We start from the raw sequence: 24,729 nt of genomic DNA, 5'->3' as shown, positions 1-24,729 counted from the left end.
GAGAGAGAGAGAGAGAGAGAATATCCATATCACCGAGATATCCACTCAGGCACTCAGTCTCAGCCTCACTCGTGTGAGGAAGAAATGAGGACCACCATGAGCGACTGGCTAGTACTGGTACCGGTACCGAGCAGTCCGGTATCGGTACCGTACCATATAGCTGGTACCGTTAGTACTGGTACCGGTGCCGGTACCTTCCCACCCCTATTGTTGAGTAGCGTGGCAGCGTGGGTACTGTATTGTTGTTCAAGTGGCGCGCGGGAAGAACTGAGCTCAGCTGTGTGGCCGTGTGAGTACAGTTGCGCGAGACATGTGGTGGACACTCCATAAAATATCGCGTAGAAGTGAAAAAACGCGTAAATTAAACATTTACATGGATTTTGGACCACGCGTTATTTAAAAAACGCGTAAATCGAGTTACCTGTACAATCTTATTTAACAATGTTATTCCATGAGACAAGATGAACTGAAAAAATGTCATGTCCTGACAAAAATCCCTCATGGAAAACGTAAGATTTTTGTTTTTTTTCAAAGCCTATTTTCCTGCTGTTCCCAAAGGTGTTATCTTTTCTTTTTTTGCAGGCAGGGCTCACCACACCCGCCTGCTGACCACTCAGCCACCACCCTTGTTGCTGAGACTACAATCATCCCTCAAACCCCTCTCGTATTTGGCCTTGCTTTCGGCCACCTCTTTTGTTTCTTTTTAAGGAGCAGCGAGTAGCGGGCTTTTTTTTATTATTGTTTTCTTTTTTTGTGTGCCCGTGAGCTGCCTCCTTTGTTGTAAAAAAAAAAAAAAAAAAAAAAAAAAAAAAAGTTTTATAAGGATTGTCATGGAAGATCTTTTAGGATTTTTTAATTTCCTGGTCACTGGGAAATTTAAAAATCCCTAAAAATCTTCTTAGAAAATCCACACAAAACCAAAACCGAACTATTGGAAACTGTACTATTTGAGGGACGGCTGTACTGGATATTGCAGATTGAAAGCCCTAAAAATTAAGCTACTTCTTCCCTACACATACATAATACACACAAATACAAGTGGCCCTACAACACTCATTTATATCAGACAGTTGAGGCAGATCGTGTGCTTACTTTAATGAAGGCTGGAATCTTTTTCTTTGCCGATGACATGGCGAGCACTGCGAACTTCCTCAAGAGGCAAAGGAAGTTCTGCCACCGTTCAGGGTTTATCGTGAACACCGAGTTGCGATTCTGCATCTTCTGGAACTCGGCATCCCAATAAAACCACTGAAAAACACATTACGATGGATTTTTATTTATTTATTTTTTATTTTTACAGCTAAGGAGACAGTTCAAGGGCGTAAAGAAAAATATGAACCTGATATATGCATTATAAGCAGGACACTTCACATTCTACAGCAAAGTGCATGTGAGGTGCTGTTAACCCAGTAGCAGCGGGGATCATGTTTCTTAATGGTCCCTCCAAGCGAGAAAAATGAGAAAAAATCATCACTCACACAAACCATTTCATAATATATATCAAGGCGTTTGTGATCAGATCATCTATTTTTTGGGGGTTTATATCATGGCACAAATTTGGCCCGTCGCTGCTACTGGGTTAATGGTCCCTCTAAGCAAACCTCCCACAAACCATTTCATAATATATATCAAGGCGTTTGTGATCAGATCATCTATTTTGGGGGTTTATATCATGGCACAAATTTGGCCCGTCGCTGCTACTGGGTAAATGGTCCTCTAAGCAAACCTCCCACAAACCATTTCATAATATATATCAAGGCGTTTGTGATCAGATCATCTATTTTTTGGGGGTTTATATCATGGCACAAATTTGGCCCGTCGCTGCTACTGGGTTAATGGTCCCTCTAAGCAAACCTCCCACAAACCATTTCATAATATATATCAAGGCGTTTGTGATCAGATCATCTATTTTTGGGGGGTTTATATCATGGCACAAATTTGGCCCGTCGCTGCTACTGGGTTAATGGTCCCTCTAAGCAAACCTCCCACAAACCATTTCATAATATATATCAAGGCGTTTGTGATCAGATCATCTATTTTTTTGGGGTTTATATCATGGCACAAATTTGGCCCGTCGCTCCTACCGGGTTAAAGCGAGAAAAATGAGAAAAAATCACCCCTCACACAAACCATTTCATAATATATATCAAAGCATTTGTGATCAGATTATGTATCATCTATTTTTTTGGGGTTTATATCATGGCATAAATTTGGCCCGTCGCTGCTACCGGGTTAATGGTCCCTCTAAGCGAGAAAAATGAGAAAAAATCATCACTCACACAAACCATTTCATAATATATATCAAGGCGTTTGTGATCAGATTATGTATCATCTATTTTTTGGGGGTTTATATCATGACACAAATTTGGCCCGTCGCTGCTACTGGGTTAATGGTCCCTCTAAGCAAACCTCCCACAAACCATTTCATAATATTTATTTATTTATTTATTTATTTACAGCAGAGGAGACAGTGCAAGGGCGTGAAAATAAAAGAAAACATTATGGAAAAAAAAAAAAAGCCCGCAACTTACTGCTCCTAAATAGAGTAGAGTGTCCAAAAAGAGGAATCAGTTTTGGGAGAAGGTGTCCTGATACCCTCCTCTTGAAAGAGTTCAAGTCGTAGGCAGGAGGAAATACAGATGAAGGAAGATTGTTACAGAGTTTACCAGCGTGAGGGATGAAAGAGTGAAGATGCTGGTTAAATCTTGCATAAGGGGTTTGGACAGTATAGGGATGAAAGAGTGAAGATGCTGGTTAAATCTTGCATAAGGGGTTTGGACAGTATAGGGATGAAAGAGTGAAGATGCTGGTTAACTCTTGCATAAGGGGTTTGGACAGTATAGGGATGAAAGAGTGAAGATGCTGGTTAACTCTTGCATAAGGGGTTTGGACAGTACAGGGCTGAAAGAGTGAAGATGCTGGTTAACTCTTGCATAAGGGGTTTGGACAGTACAGGGATGAAAGAGTGAAGATGCTGGTTAACTCTTGCATAAGGGGTTTGGACAGTATAGGGATGAAAGAGTGAAGATGCTGGTTAAGTCTTGCATAAGGGGTTTGGACAGTATAGGGATGAAAGAGTGAAGATGCTGGTTAACTCTTGCATAAGGGGTTTGGACAGTATAGGGATGAAAGAGTGAAGATGCTGGTTAACTCTTGCATAAGGGGTTTGGACAGTATAGGGATGAAAAGGTGAAGATGCTGGTTAACTCTTGCATAAGGGGTTTGGACAGTATAGGGATGAAAGAGTGAAGATGCTGGTTAACTCTTGCGTAAGGGGTTTGGACAGTATAGGGATGAAAGAGTGAAGAAGCTGGTTAACTCTTGCAAAAGGGGTTTGGACAGTATAAGGATGAAAGAGTGAAGATGCTGGTTAACTCTTGCATAAGGGGTTTGGACAGTATAGGGATGAAAGAGTGAAGATGCTGGTTAACTCTTGCATAAGGGGTTTGGACAGTATAGGGATGAAAGAGTGAAGATGCTGGTTAACTCTTGCATAAGGGGTTTGGACAGTAGAGGGATGAAGAGTGAAGATGCTGGTTAACTCTTGCATAAGGGGTTTGGACAGTATAGGGATGAGCTTGATCAGAAAGTCGTGCAGCGGGCCGCCAGGAGGGAGGCATTCAGTTAGCAAGTTCAGAAGAGCAGTCAGCGTGAAAATATCGACAGAAGATAGAAAGAGAGGCAACATGGCGGCAGAATTTAAGAGGTAGAAGACTATCAATTAGGAGGGAGGAAACACAGAAAAAGGGACTGTATACATTCATGTAGAAAACCTTGTAATCTTATGATGACTAGCATATTCCTGTACCTTAATCCACTTGTAAGACACCTCCAAGCCCTTGTGTACCGACTCCCCGCCTCCCCAGCCCCCATGGCCGTGCACGATCTCATTACGCAGGTCAACCAGGTGCATAGGAAGGCCAATCTCCAGGGCCAGGTGGTGTATGGACTTGGCTCTGTAGTACTTCGTCTGAGGAAGCTTCACGATTGCCGTCACAAACCTGAAAAAGGATCATGTTAACCCCTGGAGCAGGAATGAGAAAGGAGGTGGAATGGGAACTGGAATGGAGGGAGTGGAATGAGTGAGTGGGGGAGGTAGTGGTTGGGGTGGAGGAGGTCGTTTCCGCTTCATTGGCACATGACTTTTTTATTATTATTTTTTTTTTACGTCTATGCGTATAGCGCTGGTAGGCTTGCTTGAGGGGCCTGGATGGTGTTCGGCCCCAGCCCGTCATGGCGCAGGCAAGTGTTTATAGTGGCGCCATCTTCTCTTGGCTCATGCTGCCCCCCGGAACTCCTTCTTGATTCACTTGGACAGTTTCCTCTAGAGTCTGGGTTGATGGGTGGTCTTCAGGACAGCATGTGGGTAGTTTTAAGCCACTCGGCGGTGACTGAAAAATCCCAGGTGGTAGCGTGGGGATTCGAACTCGCGTCGTCCATCACGTGGTGAATGTGGGCCCAGCACACTACCACTCAGCCACCTGGCAGTAATATACCGGTAATTAAGGAGTGTTGGGGCTGTCACTTCACTCCGGCGATGGGTGTCCGAGGGTGTCACCGTTAGTCCTCTTCTAAACCTTTTAAGAGGAAATGTAAGAGGATTAAGAGGAATTTAGTGGGGGATTGAGAGGTATAGAAGAGGATTAATTCTCTTCCATTTCCTCTTGACTCTTTCCATACTGTGACGCCAACATCTGCGTCACAGTATGGCAAGGGTTAAGGCTGCATGATGCCTTATTTTCACAGTAAAAGAAGGCAAGCTAAGAACAGAGTAAACTGCAGGAGCATGGGCTGGGATAGGGGGAAGTGGACATCATTGATTAAGGCAGAATGGAAAGGAAAGGCAATGTTGGTGTACTTAGCTCTGGACAGGGAGACTGAGATGGATCATTATGGTCAAAGAGAAAGTATTGAAGGCATGTTAAGTGATGCTGCAATATGAGGTTCAGGGACACAAAAGAAAACAAGTGAGCAGAAGTACTCTTGAGTATGACACATGCTGAACAACAAAGTGCTGGAGAGCCAAGGGTACAGGGCCACGTTCACAGTCACTTTGTTTGTTTTGATCGTTACCAATGGCGGCGATCGACGCAATAGTCTTCCACGTGAAACTGGCTGATGGGGTAGTGGCGGCTGCAGAGGAAGCGAGAGGTGTTGAGTGTGTGTGGCAAGGTGCGGGGCTAGGCTAACCCCGCAGCTGCCACTACCCCATAGCCCAGTTTTACATGGAAATACTATAGCAGTGATCGCCGCCATTGGTAACGATCAAAACAAACAAAACAACTGTGAAAGCAGCCCTAAGAATTGCCTGAGAGAGCGTGGGAGGCATTTTTGTTTTGAGCAGCTTTTTCAAGAAGCTGCACAGAACTTAGCGGGCAACAAGGCAGGGGAGGTCTGTACTTCCTTCCTAAAAACACTGCAATGAATGCTGACTTATTTATAAAAAAATCATGGTTGCAAATATTTCATGCCAGGGGACTGCACCAGGCAACAAGGCAATAATAAATATGCTGAATTTCTTGCTAATCATGACACAGAGGTCTTAGACTGGCCTGGTGACCCCAGATCTTAGCATCATTGAGAATGCATGTAACCTCATGAAACAGAAGCTTACCACATGCAGCACATCAACTCCTCACTTCATATACAAGTTACTCAATATGTGGGTGTGGAATATGGCTTGTGAAAAAAACGCATGAACATTTTGAGTTTGTCCTTAATGAAAAATAGAAAAAGTACGATAAAGGCCTGAAGTACAGAGACTGCTTACCACAACAGATAGATTGGTCACAAAGAAAACTGAAGATAAAAGTTATTATTGTTATTATCATCATTATTACTACTATTATAATATACATAAATTACAAACAAATAACAACAGGCTTCTCGCCTCTCTGCCATGGCCCACAACCTGCCAGCTGCCATTTGTCACTGCCCTTATCCACCCACTTACACAACCTAAGCATAATATTGGGTAGGCGGTGGCTGAGTGGTAGCGTGCTGGGCCCACATTCACCGCGTGATGGACGACGCGAGTTCGAATCCCCACGCTACCACCTGGGATTTTTCAGTCACCGCCGAGTGGCTTAAAACTACCCACATGCTGTCCTGAAGACCACCCATCAACCCGGACTCTAGAGGAAACCGTCCAAGTGAATCAAGAAGGAGTTCCGGGGGGCAGCATGAGCCAAGAGAAGATGGCGCCACTATAAACACTTGCCATGACGGGCTGGGGCCGAACACCATCCAGGCCCCTCAAGCAAGCCTACCGGCGCTATAGGCGTACACATAAAAAAAAAAAAAAAAAAAAAATAAATAAATAAATAAAATAAATAAATAAATAAGACTTCGCAGAGATGGAAAGATACATTTTTTTCCATCTAGTTCAGAATAATACAAAATAACACGTCATTTTTGCACACTCCACAAGATAACAACCACTGATGATTAAATTCCATCCTATAGAGAAGAAACAAAATTAGCCATGTAGCAGCGACGGGCCAAATATGAGGCTTTACAGTATACCAGCGACGGGCCAAATATGAGGCTTTACAGTATACCAGCGATGGGCCAAATATGAGGCTTTACAGTATACCAGCGACGGGCCAAATATGAGGCTTTACAGTATACCAGCGACGGGCCAAATATGAGGCTTTACAGTATACCAGCGATGGGCCAAATATGAGGCTTTACAGTATACAACAGTGGGCCAAATATGAGGCTTTAAATTAGACCATCGACGGGCCAAATATGAGGCTTTACAGTATACCATTGTAGGGACAAATATGAGGCTTTACAGTATACCAGCGATGGGCCAAATATGAGGCTTTACAGTATACCAGCAACGGGCCAAATATGAGGCTTTACAGTATACCAGCGACGGGCCAAATATGAGGCTTTACAGTATACCAGCGACGGGCCAAATATGAGGCTTTACAGTATACCAGCAACGGGCCAAATATGAGGCTTACAGTATACCAACAACGGGCCAAATATGAGGCTTTACAGTATACCAGCGACAGGCCAAATATGAGGCTTTACAGTATACCAGCGATGGCCAAACATGAGGCTTTACAGTATACCAGCTAAGGGCCAAATATGAGGCTTTACAGTATACCAGCGGGCCAAATATGAGGCTTTACAGTATACCAGTAGCCAGGCCAAATATGAGGCTTTACAGTATACCAGTGGCGGGCCAAATATGTGGCTTTACAGTATACCAGTGACGGGCCAAATATGAGGCTTTACATTATACCAGAGAAGGGCCAAATATGAGGCTTTTACAGTATACCAGACGGGCAAATATGAGGCTTTACAGTATACCAGCGATGGGCCAAATATGAGGCTTTACAGTATACCAGCGACGGGCCAAATATGAGGCTTTACAGTATACCAGTGGGCCAAATATGAGGCTTTACAGTATACCAGCGATGGGCCAAATATGAGCTTTACAGTATACAGCGATGGGCCAAATATGAGGCTTTACATTATACCAGCTAATCGCCAAATATGAGGCTTTACAGTATACCAGCGATGGGCCAAATATGAGGCTTTACAGTATACCAGCGATGGGCCAAATATGAGGCTTTACAGTATACCAGCGATGGGCCAAATATGAGGCTTTACAGTATACCAGCGATGGGCCAAATATGAGGCTTTACAGTATACCAGCGACGGGCCAAATATGAGGCTTTACAGTATACCAGCGACGGGCCAAATTCTTGCCACGACATAAACCCCCAAAATAGAGGATACAAGCTAATCACAAATGCATTAATACATATAATATACTAATGGCTGGCATGAGTGATGATTTTTTCTCATTAATTCACTTGGAGGGGTCTTTAAGAAACATGATCACTACAGCTACTGGGTTAAAACACCATTTCAAATACAAAGTTTGCCTCACCTTTGCAGCGCTGAAGCTAAGAAGATGGATTTAACTGCAGCCTCAACAGAGGGATCCATCTCAATTATTTTTGCCTGAAGAAGGGGAAGCGTCACGTCAATTCCTGCCGGCAACTTCTCAACCCTGGTGGATAGAAGATGGAACGTTAATACCCTGGATAGAAGTCGGAACATTAATACAGTTATCCCTTGCCATATCGTGGATTTTTAAATTGTATGTATCTATCCGTCCTTCACCTCCTCGTAGAAGGTGGAAGGACGAATCTTGAGAGAGAGGAGGGAGAGCGGGGTGAGGATTCGGCAGACGACAACCAGTGACGCATCAACAACAAAGTGATGATGGTGAGTGTGAGGATGTGTTTCTGTTGTGTCAGTGACTTACAAATGTATCGTAGCAATTCTTTCTTTAGAAAACTTTGACTTAAAGGAGTTGTCTTTGTCACCAATAGCATGGGTAGTCAGAGGAAGTGGAAGGAGGCAGTGAGGTGGAGGTGAAGGCAGCGTGGGGTGAGGAGGGACGACGCAGGTGAAGAAAAAGTTTAAATAAAATGAGAACGTGTGTTTTTGTTGTTTCCGTGACCTACTAATGTATTAATAATGTTTCCGTGACCTACTAATGTATTAATAATGTTTCCGTGACCTACTAATGTATCAGTAATGTTTCCGTGACCTACTAATGTATTAATAATGTTTCCGTGACCTACTAATGTATCAATAATGTTTCCGTGACCTACTAATGTATCAATAATGTTTCCGTGACCTACTAATGTATTAATAATGTTTCCGTGACCTACTAATGTATCAGTAATGTTTCCGTGACCTACTAATGTATTAATAATGTTTCCGTGACCTACTAATGTATCAATAATGTTTCCGTGACCTACTAATGTATCAATAATGTTTCCGTGACCTACTAATGTATTAATAATGTTTCCGTGACCTACTAATGTATTAATAATGTTTCCGTGACCTACTGATGTATTAATAATGTTTCCGTGACCTACTAATGTATCAATAATGTTTCCGTGACCTACTAATGTATCAATAATGTTTCCGTGACCTACTAATGTATTAATAATGTTCCCATGACCTACTAATGTATTAATAATGTTTCCGTGACCTACTAATGTATCAATAATGTTTCCGTGACCTACTAATGTATTAATAATGTTTCCGTGACCTACTAATGTATCAATAATGTTTCCGTGACCTACTAATGTATTAATAATGTTTCCGTGACCTACTAATGTATTAATAATGTTTCCGTGACCTACTAATGTATCAATAATGTTTCCGTGACCTACTAATGTATCAATAATGTTTCTGTGACCTACTAATGTATCAATAATGTTTCCGTGACCTACTAATGTATTAATAATGTTTCTGTGACCTACTAATGTATCAATAATGTTTCCGTGACCTACTAATGTATTAATAATGTTTCCGTGACCTACTAATGTATCAGTAATGTTTCCGTGACCTACTAATGTATCAACAATGTTTCCGTGACCTACTAATGTATCAATAATGTTTCCTTGACCTACTAATGTATTAATAATGTTTCCGTGACCTACTAATGTATTAATAATGTTTCATCGGTGACGTCATCGATGAAACTCGTGAAACTCGTGTTAAAACGAACATATCGCATTAGTTAAACGTATCTCCTTAAATATCAACTCTTGTTAAATAAAAAATGCGTTATTTAAACTTGTGTTAATTGAGAGGTGGCTGTATGTATATTGAAACTCATGTGAGGATGATTCAAACATGTTACTCCTTCATGTGTGTGTGTGTGTGTGTGTGTGTGTGTGTGTGTGTGTGTGTGTGTATTTACCTATTTGTAGTCTACAGGGCCTCAGCTAAACTCTAATAGTCCCAGGTGTGTGTGTGTGTATGTGTGTGTGTGTGTGTGTGTATGTGTGTGTGTGTGTGTGTGTGTGTGTGTGTATTTACCTATTTGTAGTCTACAGGGCCTCAGCTAAACTCTAATAGTCCCAGGTGTGTGTGTGTGTGTGTGTGTGTATGTGTGTGTGTGTGTGTGTGTGTGTGTGTGTGTGTGTGTGTGTGAGTGTGTGTGTTTACCTAGTTGTGACATACGGGAAAAGTGCATGCTTGTGCTGTCCGTCCATATCCTCTCTTATCCAGCTTTTCCTTAACATCATGAATGTTTCTTGCACAAACCACCTCCTCCTCCAGTCCATTCCACAGCTCAATGCTTCTGTTTGGGAAGCTAGACTTTTTCACATCTCGCCTATATGTGGTCGCCCTCAACTTCTTTCCATGTCCTCTCGTTTCTCTCTCGCTCCACACACACACACACACACACACACACACACAGGTCCTCTCTGTCCAGATTCTCCACCCCGCTCGCCACCCTGCACACCGCTATCAGGTCTCCTCTTTCTCTTCTTTCCAGGGTTGTGAGCCCCATGCTATTGAGTCTCTCCTCGTAAGTCCAATCCCTAAGTTCCGGTACCATCTTAGTTGCCGCTCTCTGTACTCTTTCCAGCTTTTGTATGTTCTTCTTTTCGTGAGTGTGTGAGTGTGTGTGTGTGTGTGTGTGTTTGTGTATGTATTTATTTATTTATTTTGCAAAACCGCAATTTTTGGCAGAGGGAATCCCGCCCCCTTGTATCCAGCTCATGCCCCCCCGGCAGTTTGGGAAGCGCTGCTCAAGAGTGTAGCGGACCCATCCAAGTGAATCAAGAATGAGCTCCGTGGTGGCAGCATGAGCCAAGAATAAATGGCGCCACTTTAAACACTTGCCTGCGCCACCGTGACAGGCTTGGGGCGACCACCAGGCCCCTGAAGAAAAAGCCTACCGTCACAAAAGGATAACACGGAAAAAAAATAATAAATAACAATAAATAAATCTTTCAAGAGGAGGGTATCAGGACACCTCTCCTCCCAAAATTGACCTCTCTTTCGGCCACCTCTTTGGATTCTTTTTAGGAGCAGTGAGTAGCGGACTTTTTTTTATTATTGTTTCCTTTTTTTGTGCCCTTGAGCTGTCTCCTTTGTTGTAAAAAAATATATATATAAATAAATAAATGAATATATAAAAAATAGATCTGATTTGTGGTATGTCTTTGGTAGCTATCTCATGTTATCGCCATATATCCTACTGTACACTACTATTACGGTCACTATTTAGGGCAGGAGGTGGCTGAGTGGTAGTGTGCTGGGCCCACATTCACTGCATGATGGACGACGCGGGTTCGAGTCCCCACGCTACCACCTGGGATTTTTCAGTCACCGCCGAGTGGCTTAAAACTACCCACATGCTGTCCTGAAGACCATCCATCAACCCGGACTCTAGAGGAAACCGTCCAAGTGAATCAAGAAGGAGTTCCGGGGGGCAGCATGAGCCAAGAGAAGATGGCGCCACTATAAACACTTGCCTGTGCCATGACGGGCTGGGGCCAACTACCATCCAGGCCCCTCAAGCAAGCCTACCAGCGCTATAGGCATAGACGTAAAAAAAAAATAATAAAAAAATAAATAAATAAATAAAAACCTACTCACCTGGCCTGCCACACCAGCATAGTGTCCTTGGCATCCTTCCAGCGGCTAACATCACTGGAAAACGCTGCCTCGTATGTCTCTATCCACTCAGCCCTGCAGCAAAAAATGATAAACATAAAGGCTAAAAGAAACAATTGAGAGTACAGGAGTAAACACATCTAGTACAAAGTTAGTGCAAAATCAGCTCATGAAAAAGAAATCTTGAAGAGAATAAAAAGAAACAATTGAAAGTAGAGGAATAAATGCATCTAGTACAAAATTAGTGCAAAATCAGCTCATGAAAAAGAAATCTTGAAGAGAATAAAAAAGAAACAATTGAAAGTAGAGGAATAAACACATCTACTACAAACAGTTCATGCAAAATCAGCTCATTAAAAATAAATCTGAAAGAGAATAAAAAAGAAACAATTGAAAGTAGAGAAATAAACACATCTACTACAAACAGTTCATGCAAAATCAGCTCATTAAAAATAAATCTGAAAGAGAATAAAAAAGAAACAATTGAAAGTAGAGAAATAAACACATCTACTACAAACAGTTCATGCAAAATCAGCTCATTAAAAATAAATCTTAAAGAGAATAAAAAAGAAACAATTTGAAGTAGAGGAATAAACACATCTACTACAAACAGTTCGTGCAAAATCAGCTCATTAAAAATAAATCTTAAAGAGAATAAAAAAGAAACAATTGAAAGTAGAGGAATAAACACATCTACTACAAACAGTTCGTGCAAAATCAGCTCATTAAAAATAAATCTGAAAGAGAATAAAAAGAAACAATTGAAAGTAGAGGAATAAACACATCTACTACAAAGAGTTAGTGCAAAATCAGTTCAATAAAAATAAATCTGAAAGAGAATAAAAAAGAAACAATTGAAAGTAGAGGAATAAACACATCTAGTACAAAGAGTTAGTGCAAAATCAGCTCATTAAAAAACAATCTGAAAGAGAATAAAAAAGAAACAATTGAAAGTAGAGGAATAAACGCATCTACTACAAAGAGTTAGTGCAAAATCAGCTCAATGAAAAATAAATCTGAAAGAGAATAAAAAAGAAACAATTTGAAGTAGAGGAATAAACACATCTACTACAAAGAGTTAGTGCAAAATCAGCTCATTAAAAAGAAATCTGAAAGAGAATTAAAAGAAACAATTTGAAAGTAGAGGAATAAACACATCTACTACAAAGAGTTAGTGCAAAATCAGCTCATTAAAAATAAATCTGAAAGAGAATAAAAAAGAAACAATTGAAAGTAGAGAAATAAACACATCTACTACAAACAGTTCATGCAAAATCAGCTCATTAAAAATAAATCTGAAAGAGAAAAAAAAAGAAACAATTGAAAGTAGAGGAATAAACACATCTACTACAAAGAGTTAGTGCAAAATCAGCTTATTAAAAAGAAATCTAAAAGAGAATAAAAAAGAAACAATTGAAAGTAGAGGAATAAACACATCTAGTACAAAGAGTTAGTGCAAAATCAGCTCATGAAAAAGAAATCTTGAAGAGAATAAAAAGAAACAATTTGAAAGTAGAGGAATAAACACATCTAGTACAAAGAGTTAGTGCAAAATCAGCTCATTAAAAAGAAATCTTAAAGAGAATAAAAAAAGAAACAATTTAAAGTAGAGGAATAAACACATCTACTACAAAGAGTTAGTGCAAAATCAGCTCATTAAAAAGAAATCTTAAAGAGAATAAAAAAAGAAACAATTTAAAGTAGAGGAATAAATGCATCTAGTACAAAGTTAATGCAAAATCAGCTCATTAAAAAGAAATCTTAAAGAGAATAAAAAAAGAAACAATTTAAAGTATAGGAATAAACACATCTAGTACAGAGTTAGTGCAAAATCAGCTCATTAAAAAGAAATCTTAAAGAGAATTAAAAGAAACAATTGAAAGTAGAGGAATAAACACATCTACTACAAAGAGTTAGTGCAAAATCAGCTCATTAAAAAGAAATCTTGAAGAGAATAAAAAAGAAACAATTGAAAGTAGAGGAATAAACACATCTAGTACAAAGTTAGTGCAAAATCAGCTCATGAAAAAGAAATCTGGGAGAGAATAGGAGTGTGATTGGCCACTTTCAGTATACCAAGTAATGACATGAATAGCAACATGGCACTCCCCCTGAAGAGTGAGTGTATAGGAAAGACTACTATAGCCCCAGTGACTCCCTTATTGCTTCGGAACGCCCTGGAAAGTTGAAAAGTTTTGTTTAGTGGGCGCAACATCTGTGGTCATATGCTGGATAGAGACAGAAGGGGAAGGAAAAGTTTGGAAAGTTTGGTTTAGTGGGCGCAACATCTGTGGTCATATGCCGGAGAGAGACAGAAGGGGAAGGAAAAGTTTGGAAAGTTTGGTTTAGTGGGCGCAACATCTGTGGTCATATGCCGGAGAGAGACAGAAGGGGAAGGAAAAGTTTGGAAAGTTTGGTTTAGTGGGCACAACATCTGTGGTCATATGCGGAGAGAGACAGAAGGAAGGAAAGTTTGGAAAGTTTGTTTAGTGGTGCACCATCTGTGGTCATATGCCGGAGAGAGACAGAAGGGGAAGGAAAGTTGGGAAAGTTTGGTTTAGTGGGCGCAACATCTGTGGTCATATGCCGGAGAGAGACAGAAGGGGAAGGAAAAGTTTGGAAAGTTTGGTTTAGTGGGCACAACATCTGTGGTCATATGCCGGAGAGAGACAGAAGGGGAAGGAAGGAAAGTTTGGTTTAGTGGGCGCATCATCTGTGGTCATATGCCGGAGAGAGACAGAAGGGGAAGGAATTATTGAAGGGAAAAGTTTGGAAAGTTTTGTTTAGTGGGCGCAACATCTGTGGTCATATGCCGGAGAGAGACAGAAGGGGAAGGAATTATAAGAAAAGGGAACAGACCCCAGGAGACGGGACACAGCCCCCGATTAATACCTGGTACACTGCTGGGTGGACAGGGGCGTAGGGTATTGGAAAAGCCGCCCAAATTTTTCCACTCCGCCTGGGAACCGAACCCGGGCTCTCCTGGTTGTGAGATGAGTGTGCTAACCACTGCACCACAAAGCCCCCAGTGAGGCCCCGGACTTCCCGCCGCGGAGTGCTCCGGAACGCCCTGCTGGAGCCACACCCAGCGCGAGTGAAGCCCCAAAACGGAACCAACCTAGGATGCTGGTAAGCGGCGGAAGCACTGTTGCCAGGTTATCGTACTCAGAACACAGTATTTACTGGTTTCTGACGCCTAACTATTGCCAAGAAACATCAGAATCTAACTCTTTTAACAATAACTATAAATTAATTTCGTTATTGGAGCCCAGAAGACAGTTTGGGGGAGGAAGTCGGGAAATATAAGCGGCTGAGTACGACAATCTGGCAACATTGGGCGACACCACCGTTGCCAGGTTCTCATACTCAGAGCATATAGTATTTACTGGTTTCTGACGCCTAACTATTGCCAAGAGACATCAGGATCTAACTCTTTTATCGATAACTATAAGTGAGTTTTGTTATTGGGGCCCAGAAGACAGTTTGGGGGAGGAAGTCGGGAAATATAGTCATCCCTCAAATAGTACAATTTCCAATAGTTTGGTTTCGGTTTTATACAGATTGTCATAGAAGATCTTTTAGGATTTTTAAATTTTCTGCTCATTGGGATATTTGAAAATCCTTAATAATCTTCTTAGAAAATCCACATAAAACCAAAACCGAACTATTGGAAACGGTACTATTTGAGGGATGACTGATTAAATTAGTTTCGTTATTGGGGCCCAGAAGACAGTTTGGGGGAGGAAGTCGGGAAATATAATCGGCTGAGTACGACAATCTGGCAACGTTGGGCGGAAAGAGAGACTACCCCAGGACTCGGTCAAGCCAGCTCCGCTCTTACTGGTTCCTCCTCACCACCTGACAAGTCCTCAAGTTGACGAGGCCGCTGCCGTGTTCCACCCAGTCAAGCACCGCCCTCCAACACCCAGCCTGTGGTACCATAGCCTTGTCAAACCCTCAACGGACCTGCTTCCTTATCGAGTCTGGCCCCACCTACAACCTACCCGTCACCTCTCTCTCTCTCTCTCTCTCTCTCTCTCTCTCTCTCTCTTCTGTCCTTCATCTTCCACCTTTGATTAGATAGTTAGTGTAGCTTATCACAAACAGCCTTGTAAGGACAGGCAGGTCTGCTGTTGTTTGTTCTTTCTTTGTGTTCCTTCTCTCTCTCTCTCTCTCTCTCGCCTGTCTCCAGTGTGCTGCTTGTGTGTTGGAGTATTTAATAAAAGTGGATATTCTTTTGGGGAGGCGGTGGCTGAGTGGATAGCGTGACGGTGCCGTGTTCAGGACGACATGAGTTAAAGCCCTGCCCGGTGCCACCAAGCTGGGATTTTTCAGCCGCCGCCAAGTGGCTTAAAACTACCCACATGCTGTCCAGAAGACCACCCATCAACCCGGACTCTAGATTCTAGGATTAAAGATGAGCTCCGGGAGGGCAGCATGAGCCAATGCAAGATGCCGCCACTATAAACACTTGCCTGTGCCACAACGGGCTGGGCTGACCATCAGGCCCCTCAAAAAATAAATAAATAAATAAATAAATAAATAAGAAAAAAAAAAAAAATCTACTATCTTGCTTATCCCTCTCCTGACTACACTACTACTTCTACTACTACTATTACTATTACCACTGCTACCACTACTACTACTATTACTACTACAAAACACTCAGTGGGGAACAGCTGCACGACATAACCACCTTCGACCCCTACTGTTTCAGTCCTTCATAAGTCACGACCTCCATAGGATTCCTACTTGTCACCAATGGTCAGGAGACTATTGCCACCAGCCAGCTACCATCGATGGTCAGGATTTATCTACCTCCACTTGCTGTTCAGGGTGAAACTGAGTGTCCGGTGATTGGACTGTGTTGAGGTCCATTTCTCTGCCCAGGTTCTATAGTGAAACCAAATTGTGGAGTCCGTTTGGGCGTAGGCTCCCGTGGGTCCATTTCTCCCCTCTGCTCTGCCACAGAGTCCCAACACCTATTTTTTCCTATCATATGTTACCTTTACCTTACATATGAGAGGAAGAGATAGGTGTTGGGACTGTGTGGCAGAGGAGAGGGGAGAAATGGACCTGCGGGAGCCTACGCCCAAACAGACTCGACAATTTGGTTTCACTATAGGTGCGTCTTACAAGACTCTGGTTCGGGATCTCAAGTAAGTCAGGAGCCGAGTACAACCACTCTGATGTAGTGTGTCTCCCGTTCCCGGATACGTGTTTGTGTTCGTTTATGCTTGGCACGGGGATACATCTATGGGGAGTTTTTTTGTGCATGTGAGTAGATACACACTGTTGTTGAAATTCAGCCCCTCTTGTGCTGCTTGTGGGGCCAGGCTGTGTGGGCCTTTCTCCTCCTAACCAATTGGAGCCCCCCTCCCCCCACATAACGGTCTTGGGGGACCCGTGAGAATTCAGGGGGTTCTGGTGGGGAAGCATATTTAAATTATTACAACCGAACTTTACGACCTAACTAACTGAGGTTGCCCCCCTCTCTCCCTAACCGGCCAAGGCCCTGCCCCTCCTTTTTAAACGAGATACGAATCCCCTACCTTACTTTCGGACGGAATACATATTGCCGCCGGCCAGTCTTTGAACCTTTATAGGAGCAGTGATTATGGTATTTTTTACACGGTCTTGGGGGACCCTTGGGGATTTGTGAGAGTGGGGGGTTCTGGTGGGGCATATTTAAATTAATACAACAAACTTCGACCTAACCGCTGAGGTTGCCCCCCCGACCCCCCTCTAACCAAGGCCCTAAGACCCCCCTTTAAACGATATATAATCCTTACTCTTCTGGACGGAATACATGTGCAGCACGCCCGTGGTCTTTGAACCCTTTTACTAAGACATTTGATTATGGTATTTTTTAAATGATTGTTTCCCCTTTTTTTTTTTTGCCTCAGCTGTTTCCTTTGCTGTAAAAAAATAAATGGCAATGCTGCTCACCTCCCCGTGGCTGCAGGTATTTGTGCTAAATGTAGCGGATCGTTGGCAACACTGCTTAATTTCTTATGCTCGCTTCCGCAGCGGATTGTTGGCAACACTGCTCACCCATAGCAGATTGTTGGCAACACTGCTTACCTCACAATGGCCGCCTCCACTGCTCTTACCAAAACAAATGCAGGCTATGCCTTATCACTGGTGTTCTAATGTGATTCTGTTGATTTCTCGACCTCATTTGAAATGCATATTAGTCAATTTCCTGCTCCCCCACCCAAAAAAAACCCGTGTTCCCACAGGTCCCCCAAGATTGTTTAGGGAAGGGGATAGGCATAACTTGAAAAGAGGCATAACTCGAAAAGTAGACATTTGTGATGGAAATGAGGTACAAAATCGTGCAATTCACTACATCTATCACCAGAAAAACATGAACCACATGAGAAAATCGTTGGTTGGGTGAAACCGTAAATTGACCCAAGAAAGCATGCAGTAAATCGCATTAAAGCACTCAAAATGAGCTTCCCCCAAAGTCACTACCCTCAGGTTTTGGCTAAGAAGTTACGATTTTTTTGGATGGTAAATCTTAGGAATATCGGCTCCTAGCGGGTGCACATTTAGGGCACGGCGTGGTGGTAATTACAACATCTCCAGCACGTCCGACGGGGTTTTGACAAGCGGACAGGCGTGTTTCTGTCACAAGGGTGTATATTTCCGCGCGGGCTCTTCCCTTTCTTCACCCCGGAGCTCTCAGTCTCATCGCCCATCGACTTAGAAGAAATCGTGAGGCCAGCGTTGAAAAATACCCCCTTGTGACATAAACACGCCTGGGTAAATGTCCAGAGAGTTGCCCATCCCACTGCGGTACTTCTCACCCTAACCATGGGATAGATCTCATAATTCTATGCATTTTTAACCCCATATATATGCCTCGCAAATTGATAGAATCGCTGCTAGCGATTTTTGAAAAGTTAGTGAGTTTTTAGCGCCACCTCGGGGCGTCAGCTGGGACTGGGATACTTTGTTCCCCCGCCTCCAAAATACGATATTACGCCTCCATATTGTACTTAAGGGACGAAATACACGTCCCTTAACCATAATATGAGGGCGGAAAACTTAAAAGAAGACAAAAGTGGTAAAGGTAGTGAAAAGGCATATTATACATACGCGCGATGTGTTTACATGGCGACGCCATTGCGATGTGAGCAGCGTTGCCAACGATCCGGTTAGCTGTGGTACGCTAGGTTAGCGATGGAACGCTTAGTTAGCAATTAGCCCACGCATGTGAGACAGGTCCACCACGCGTGGTTATTTTTTTTTAGAACACGCACCTTTACCCAAAGGCTTTTGTGAAGGTTTGGGCCGGGTATAGTATTAGGTAAAGGTGCGTGTTCTAAAAAAAAAAAAAAATAACCACGCGTGGTGGACCTGGTCTCACATGCGTGGGCTAATGGCTAACTAAGCGTACCATCGCTAACCTAGCGTACCATGGCTAACCGGATCGTTGGCAACACTGCTCACTTCCCAATATGGCCGCCATCAAAACACATCGCACGTAGGTATAACCTGCTTTTTCACTACTTTTACCACTTTTTGTCTACTTTTAAGTTTTTCCGCCTTCATATTATGGTTAAGGGACATGTATTTCGTCCCTTAAGTACAATATGGAGGCGTAATATCGTATTTTGGAGGCGGGGGAACAAAGTATCCCAGTCTCCCCCCGTGACGCCCCGAGGCGGCCGCAAAAAACTCACTAACTTTTCAAAAATCGCTAGCAGCGATTCTATCAATTTGCGAGGCATATATATGGGGTAAAAATGCATAGAATTATGAGATCTAACCCATGGTTAGAATGAGAAGTACCGCGGTGAGATGGGCAACTCTCTGGACATTTACCCACGCCTGTCCGCTTGTCAAAACCCCGTCAGACGTGCTGGAAAAGTTGTAATTACCACCACCACACCGTGCCCTAAATGTGCACCCCCTAGGAGCCGATATTCTTAAGATTTACCGAAAAGACTCACCAGTAAATTCCACAGGTTTTATTGCATCATGCCCCCACGCCATTGTGTGACACGGAGCAAGTTATAGATAATTACCAAAATACTTACGCAGTCCACTACCGCCACATCCTCCCTGTCCCACAACCATCAAACTAATGACACACACTTACGTTGAAAACCAGGGCACCACCACCAGTACCGCCGCGCCGCTGCTGCCCATCACGCCGCCTTGTTGTTGTTGTTGAAGCGTCTTGGTCTTGATCTTGATGTCACAGGTGGCTCGGGATTTCTCTCCGGCAGCTCCTGTGAAAAGAAAACAAAAGTAGTAGTAGTAGTCGGTCGGGAGTTTTGCCTTTGTAACGGCACTCCCTGATGTGTCTACTGTCTGGGTCTATTGTTTTCCTTTTTCTTTCATTCTTTTTTCTCTTATTGTCCAAAACTTGTGTACTGTTGTTTTTGTTTGTTCGGTGTGTTCATTTTCAAATAAAAATAAAACATGCGGGAGTAGCGTCTCCTTGAGCGCTCCACAGGGCCGCTAACATTATAACAGTGATGAGCACCCGTACACAACATCAGGGAAGCGCCGACACAAAGGCCAAGCTTCCCGACTTACACCTGGCCTGACCTGAGTAATATTAGCACCTAAAGTTGTCCTCAATCCTCATATCCTCATAATCGTAGGATTTATGAATAATTAAGTGCATGAGTCTTCATGCAACGCTTTCTTGAAGATTGCCAGACTGTCACTGTTCTTAACATCCCCGGGTACTCATGTCGTGCCCGGAAATTCGGGGCACTAAATGATGTTAAAAAAAGGAGGTTCAACTATATTATAATGGATATCTGGGGAAAAACAAGGGGCCGGGACTCACCCTGGGGGTAGTTTTGCTGCCACCACCCAGAGATCAACCGATGAACTATATGTCACCGGTAGCTCACTGGGAACCTTAAGAGTATGTGTATATAAAGGACTAAGGATTTAATGAGGGATTAAAATGACCCAGAGCGAGACTGCGATAACAGAAAACCTTGTTCCCGATAACCGATAACTGATAATGGAAAACCTTATCGGTGATAACCGATATTCATTAACTGGAGACACAAATATAGGCGATAACCGATACCGATATAAATCCACAATTCCGATACTAGCTAGCGATAAGTCCGATGGGCGAAAACGATATTATATTGATATTTCAAATTAAAAAACATAGATAAATTAAAATTTTCATTATATCCGTATTTTAGAAAACTTACGAAACCTGAAAACGTCACGTTGACACGTACCTATGGACGGTAATACTAGAAACTCCTGAACCGTGTTGTGTTATTTGGCGTCCCCGCCGTCAACGCTTTTGTCTACAAACACTGGCCTCTCGTGAACTGCGCATGCTCAGACCAGCAAGCGTAGACCTGTACAGTCTCACAAAGCTTTTTAACCGTAAATAAGGATTGCTGGAAGGCTGAATCAGACATACATTACCACTATCACCATCCCCGCTCTTTCTAGATCCAACGACACTCTGTACGGGTTGTATTTATATGTACAGAGTGTCGTTCTAGAAACAGCGAGGATGGTGGTACTGTTTGTCTGATTCAGCCTTCCAGCAACTCTGTTAAAAAGCTTTGTGAGACTGTACAGGGCTACACTTATTTACTGGTCTGAACGTGCGCAGTTCACGAGAGACCAGTGTTTGTAAACAAAAGCGCCAGCTTTTGACGATGGGACACCAAATAACACAACACTGGGTGCCTTCAATACCATGGCATGCTCACAAACGAATATGAAATATCAAATTTGAGGCAGTGAATAATAATTTTTGGGGCAAAGTTAAATGATTTTCTCTTTGATATATTGATTTTTGAGTCTACATGAAAAAATAACCTAGTGTTTTAATGTTGATGATCTAAGTATGAAATCTCTTCACCAAAGATATTTCATAACCCGAAGTTTTTTCAAACAACACCGGGCGCCCGGCCACGTGTAGGGAGGAGACAATGTTTTTTTTTTTTTTTTTTTGGTAAAGATTCGTATTAGGTCCGTGCCAGTATCTCATTACCTACCTTATGAAACATCAGTATCTCTTCATATATCTTTTCTACGAACCTTCAACAGTCATGGAAACGCTTTGAAAATCCAATTCAAGGACTTTTTTTTTTACTCTTGAAAATAGGGATAATGTTTACGAAAGCGTCGCCTCCTCTGCTGGCCGCGGCGACGCTGCAGCCGCCGCAGCCGCAAAATAGCTCGCAGAGGGCTTAGGGTCGGGGAGTATATTTAAACTACTCCAACCGAACTTACGACCTACTAACGGGGTTGCGCCCCCTCGACCCCCATGTATAAGTGACTTATTTCAGCGAGGAGGTATTTCTCGCAACACCCGCCGCGGCCAGCAGAGGAGGCGACACTTTCGTGAACATTATCCCATATTTTCAAGAGTAAAAAAAAAGTCCTTGAATTGAATTTTCAAAGCGTTTCCATGACTGTTGAAGGTTCGTAGAAAAGATAATATTATATGAAGAGATACTGATGCTTCATAAGGTACTAGGTAATGAGATACTGGCACGGTCCTAAAACGAATCTTAACCTCTTTTTTTTTCTGAGAGGCGGAAAAAAGTAGCGATTATCACTAGTTTGCTTACAAAAGTAACGAAGATACCGATATATATTTCAATAAGTAGCGGATGGCCGATAACCCGATTTCGTTATCAGCGATAAATTTAAGTATCGCGATAACGCCCAGCTGTGAGTATATGTGATAAAAGAGATAACCTGTACCCCTTGTATGTCAGTATATGTGATAAAAGAGATAACCTGTACCCCTTGTATGTCAGTATATGTGATAAAAGAGATAACCTGTACCCCTTGTATGTCAGTATATGTGATAAAAGAGATAACCTGCACCCCTTGTATGTCAGTATATGTGATAAAAGAGATAACCTGTACCCCTTGTATGTCAGTATATGTGATAAAAGAGATAACCTGTACCCCTTGTATGTCAGTATATGTGATAAAAGAGATAACCTGCACCCCTTGTATGTCAGTATATGTGATAAATGAGATAACCTGCACCCCTTGTATGTCAGTATATGTGATAAATGAGATAACCTGAACACCTAGTATGTCAGTATATGTGAAAAATGAGATAACCTGCACCCTTTGTATGTCAGTAAATGTGATAAATGAGATAACCTGCACCCTTTGTATGTCAGTAAATGTGATAAATGAGATAACCTGCACCCCTTGTATGTCAGTAAATGTGATAAATGAGATAACCTGCACCCCTTGTATGTCAGTATATGTGATAAATGAGATAACCTGCACCCCTTGTATGTCAGTATATGTGATAAATGAGATAACCTGCACCCCTTGTATGTCAGTATATGTGATAAATGAGATAACCTGTACCCCTTGTATGTCAGTATATGTGATAAATGAGATAACCTGTACCCCTTGTATGTCAGTATATGTGATAAATGAGATAACCTGTACCCCTTGTATGTCAGTATATGTGATAAAAGAGATAACCTGTACCCCTTGTATGTCAGTATATGTGATAAATGAGATAACCTGTACCCCTTGTATGTCAGTATATGTGATAAATAAGATAACCTGCACCCCTTGTATGTCAGTATATGTGATAAAAGAGATAACCTGCACCCCTTGTATGTCAGTATATGTGATAAAAGAGATAACCTGCACCCCTTGTATGTCAGTATATGTGATAAAAGAGATAACCTGCACCCCTTGTACGTCAGTATATGTGATAAAAGAGATAACCTGCACCCCTTGTATGTCAGTATATGTGATAAATGAGATAACCTGTACCCCTTGTATGTCAGTATATGTGATAAAAGAGATAACCTGCACCCCTTGTATGTCAGTATATGTGATAAAAGAGATAACCTGCACCCCTTGTATGTCAGTATATGTGATAAATGAGATAACCTGTACCCCTTGTATGTCAGTATATGTGATAAAAGAGATAACCTGCACCCCTTGTATGTCAGTATATGTGATAAAAGAGATAACCTGTACCCCTTGTATGTCAGTATATGTGATAAATGAGATAACCTGTACCCCTTGTATGTCAGTATATGTGATAAAAGAGATAACCTGCACCCCTTGTATGTCAGTATATGTGATAAAAGAGATAACCTGCACCCCTTATGTCTGTAAATGTGATAACCTGCACCCCTTGTATGTCAGTATATATGATAAAAGAGATAACCTGCACCCCTTGTATGTCAGTAAATGTGATAAATGAGATAACCTGCACCCCTTGTATGTCAGTATATGTGATAAATGAGATAACCTGCACCCTTTGTATGTCAGTATATGTGATAAATGAGATAACCTGTACCCCTTGTATGTCAGTATATGTGATAAATGAGACAACCTGTACCCCTTGTATGTCAGTATATGTGATAAGAGATAACCTGCACCCCTTGTATGTCAGTATATGTGATAAAAGAGATAACCTGCACCTTGTATGTCAGTATATGTTATAAATGAGATAACCTGAACCCCTTGTATGTCAGTATATGTGATAAAAGAGATAACCTGCACCCCTTGTATGTCAGTATATGTGATAAAAGAGATAACCTGCACCCCTTGTATGTCAGTATATGTGATAAATGAGATAACCTGTACCCCTTGTATGTCAGTATATGTGATAAATGAGATAACCTGTACCCCTTGTATGTCAGTATATGTGATAAATGAGATAACCTGTACCCCTTGTATGTCAGTATATGTGATAAATAAGATAACCTGTACCCCTTGTATGTCAGTATATGTGATAAAAGAGATAACCTGCACCCCTTGTATGTCAGTATATGTGATAAAAGAGATAACCTGCACCCTTTGTATGTCAGTATATGTGATAAATGAGATAACCTGTACCCCTTGTATGTCAGTATATGTGATAAATGAGATAACCTACACCCCTTGTATGTCAGTATATGTGATAAATGAGATAACCTGTACCCCTTGTATGTCAGTATATGTGATAAAAGAGATAACCTGCACCACTTGTATGTCAGTATATGTGATAAATGAGATAACCTACACCCCTTGTATGTCAGTATATGTGATAAATGAGATAACCTGTACCCCTTGTATGTCAGTATATGTGATAAAAGAGATAACCTGCACCCCTTGTATGTCAGTATATATGATAAAAGAGATAACCTGTACCCCTTGTATGTCAGTATATGTGATAAATGAGATAACCTGTACCCCTTGTATGTCAGTATATGTGATAAATGAGATAACCTGCACCCCTTGTATGTCAGTATATGTGATAAAAGAGATAACCTGCACCCCTTG

The 24,729-nt window shown here is 42.0% G+C and overlaps 1 protein-coding gene across 1 annotated transcript in view; it reads right to left on the bottom strand.

Annotated features, from left to right (window-relative positions):
* The window catches only part of LOC127003680 (uncharacterized), a 40,716-nt gene extending 20,998 nt beyond the window's left edge, over window positions 1-19,718 (bottom strand). The window contains exons 1-5 of the mRNA XM_050870604.1: window positions 19,568-19,718; window positions 11,437-11,529; window positions 7,910-8,032; window positions 3,809-4,001; window positions 1,093-1,248 (exon numbers count right to left, since the gene is read on the bottom strand). Of these exons, the coding sequence (XP_050726561.1) occupies window positions 1,093-1,248; window positions 3,809-4,001; window positions 7,910-8,032; window positions 11,437-11,529; window positions 19,568-19,617 (615 nt within the window). The 5' untranslated portion in view covers window positions 19,618-19,718. The remainder of the gene's footprint in view (window positions 1-1,092; window positions 1,249-3,808; window positions 4,002-7,909; window positions 8,033-11,436; window positions 11,530-19,567) is intronic.
* Between the last annotated feature and the right edge of the window lie 5,011 nt (window positions 19,719-24,729).

This window comes from Eriocheir sinensis, chromosome 26 (genome assembly GCF_024679095.1).
Source record: "Eriocheir sinensis breed Jianghai 21 chromosome 26, ASM2467909v1, whole genome shotgun sequence".
NCBI classification, from domain to species: Eukaryota; Metazoa; Arthropoda; class Malacostraca; order Decapoda; family Varunidae; genus Eriocheir; species Eriocheir sinensis.
This window is presented reverse-complemented; position numbering and strand designations above follow the sequence as displayed.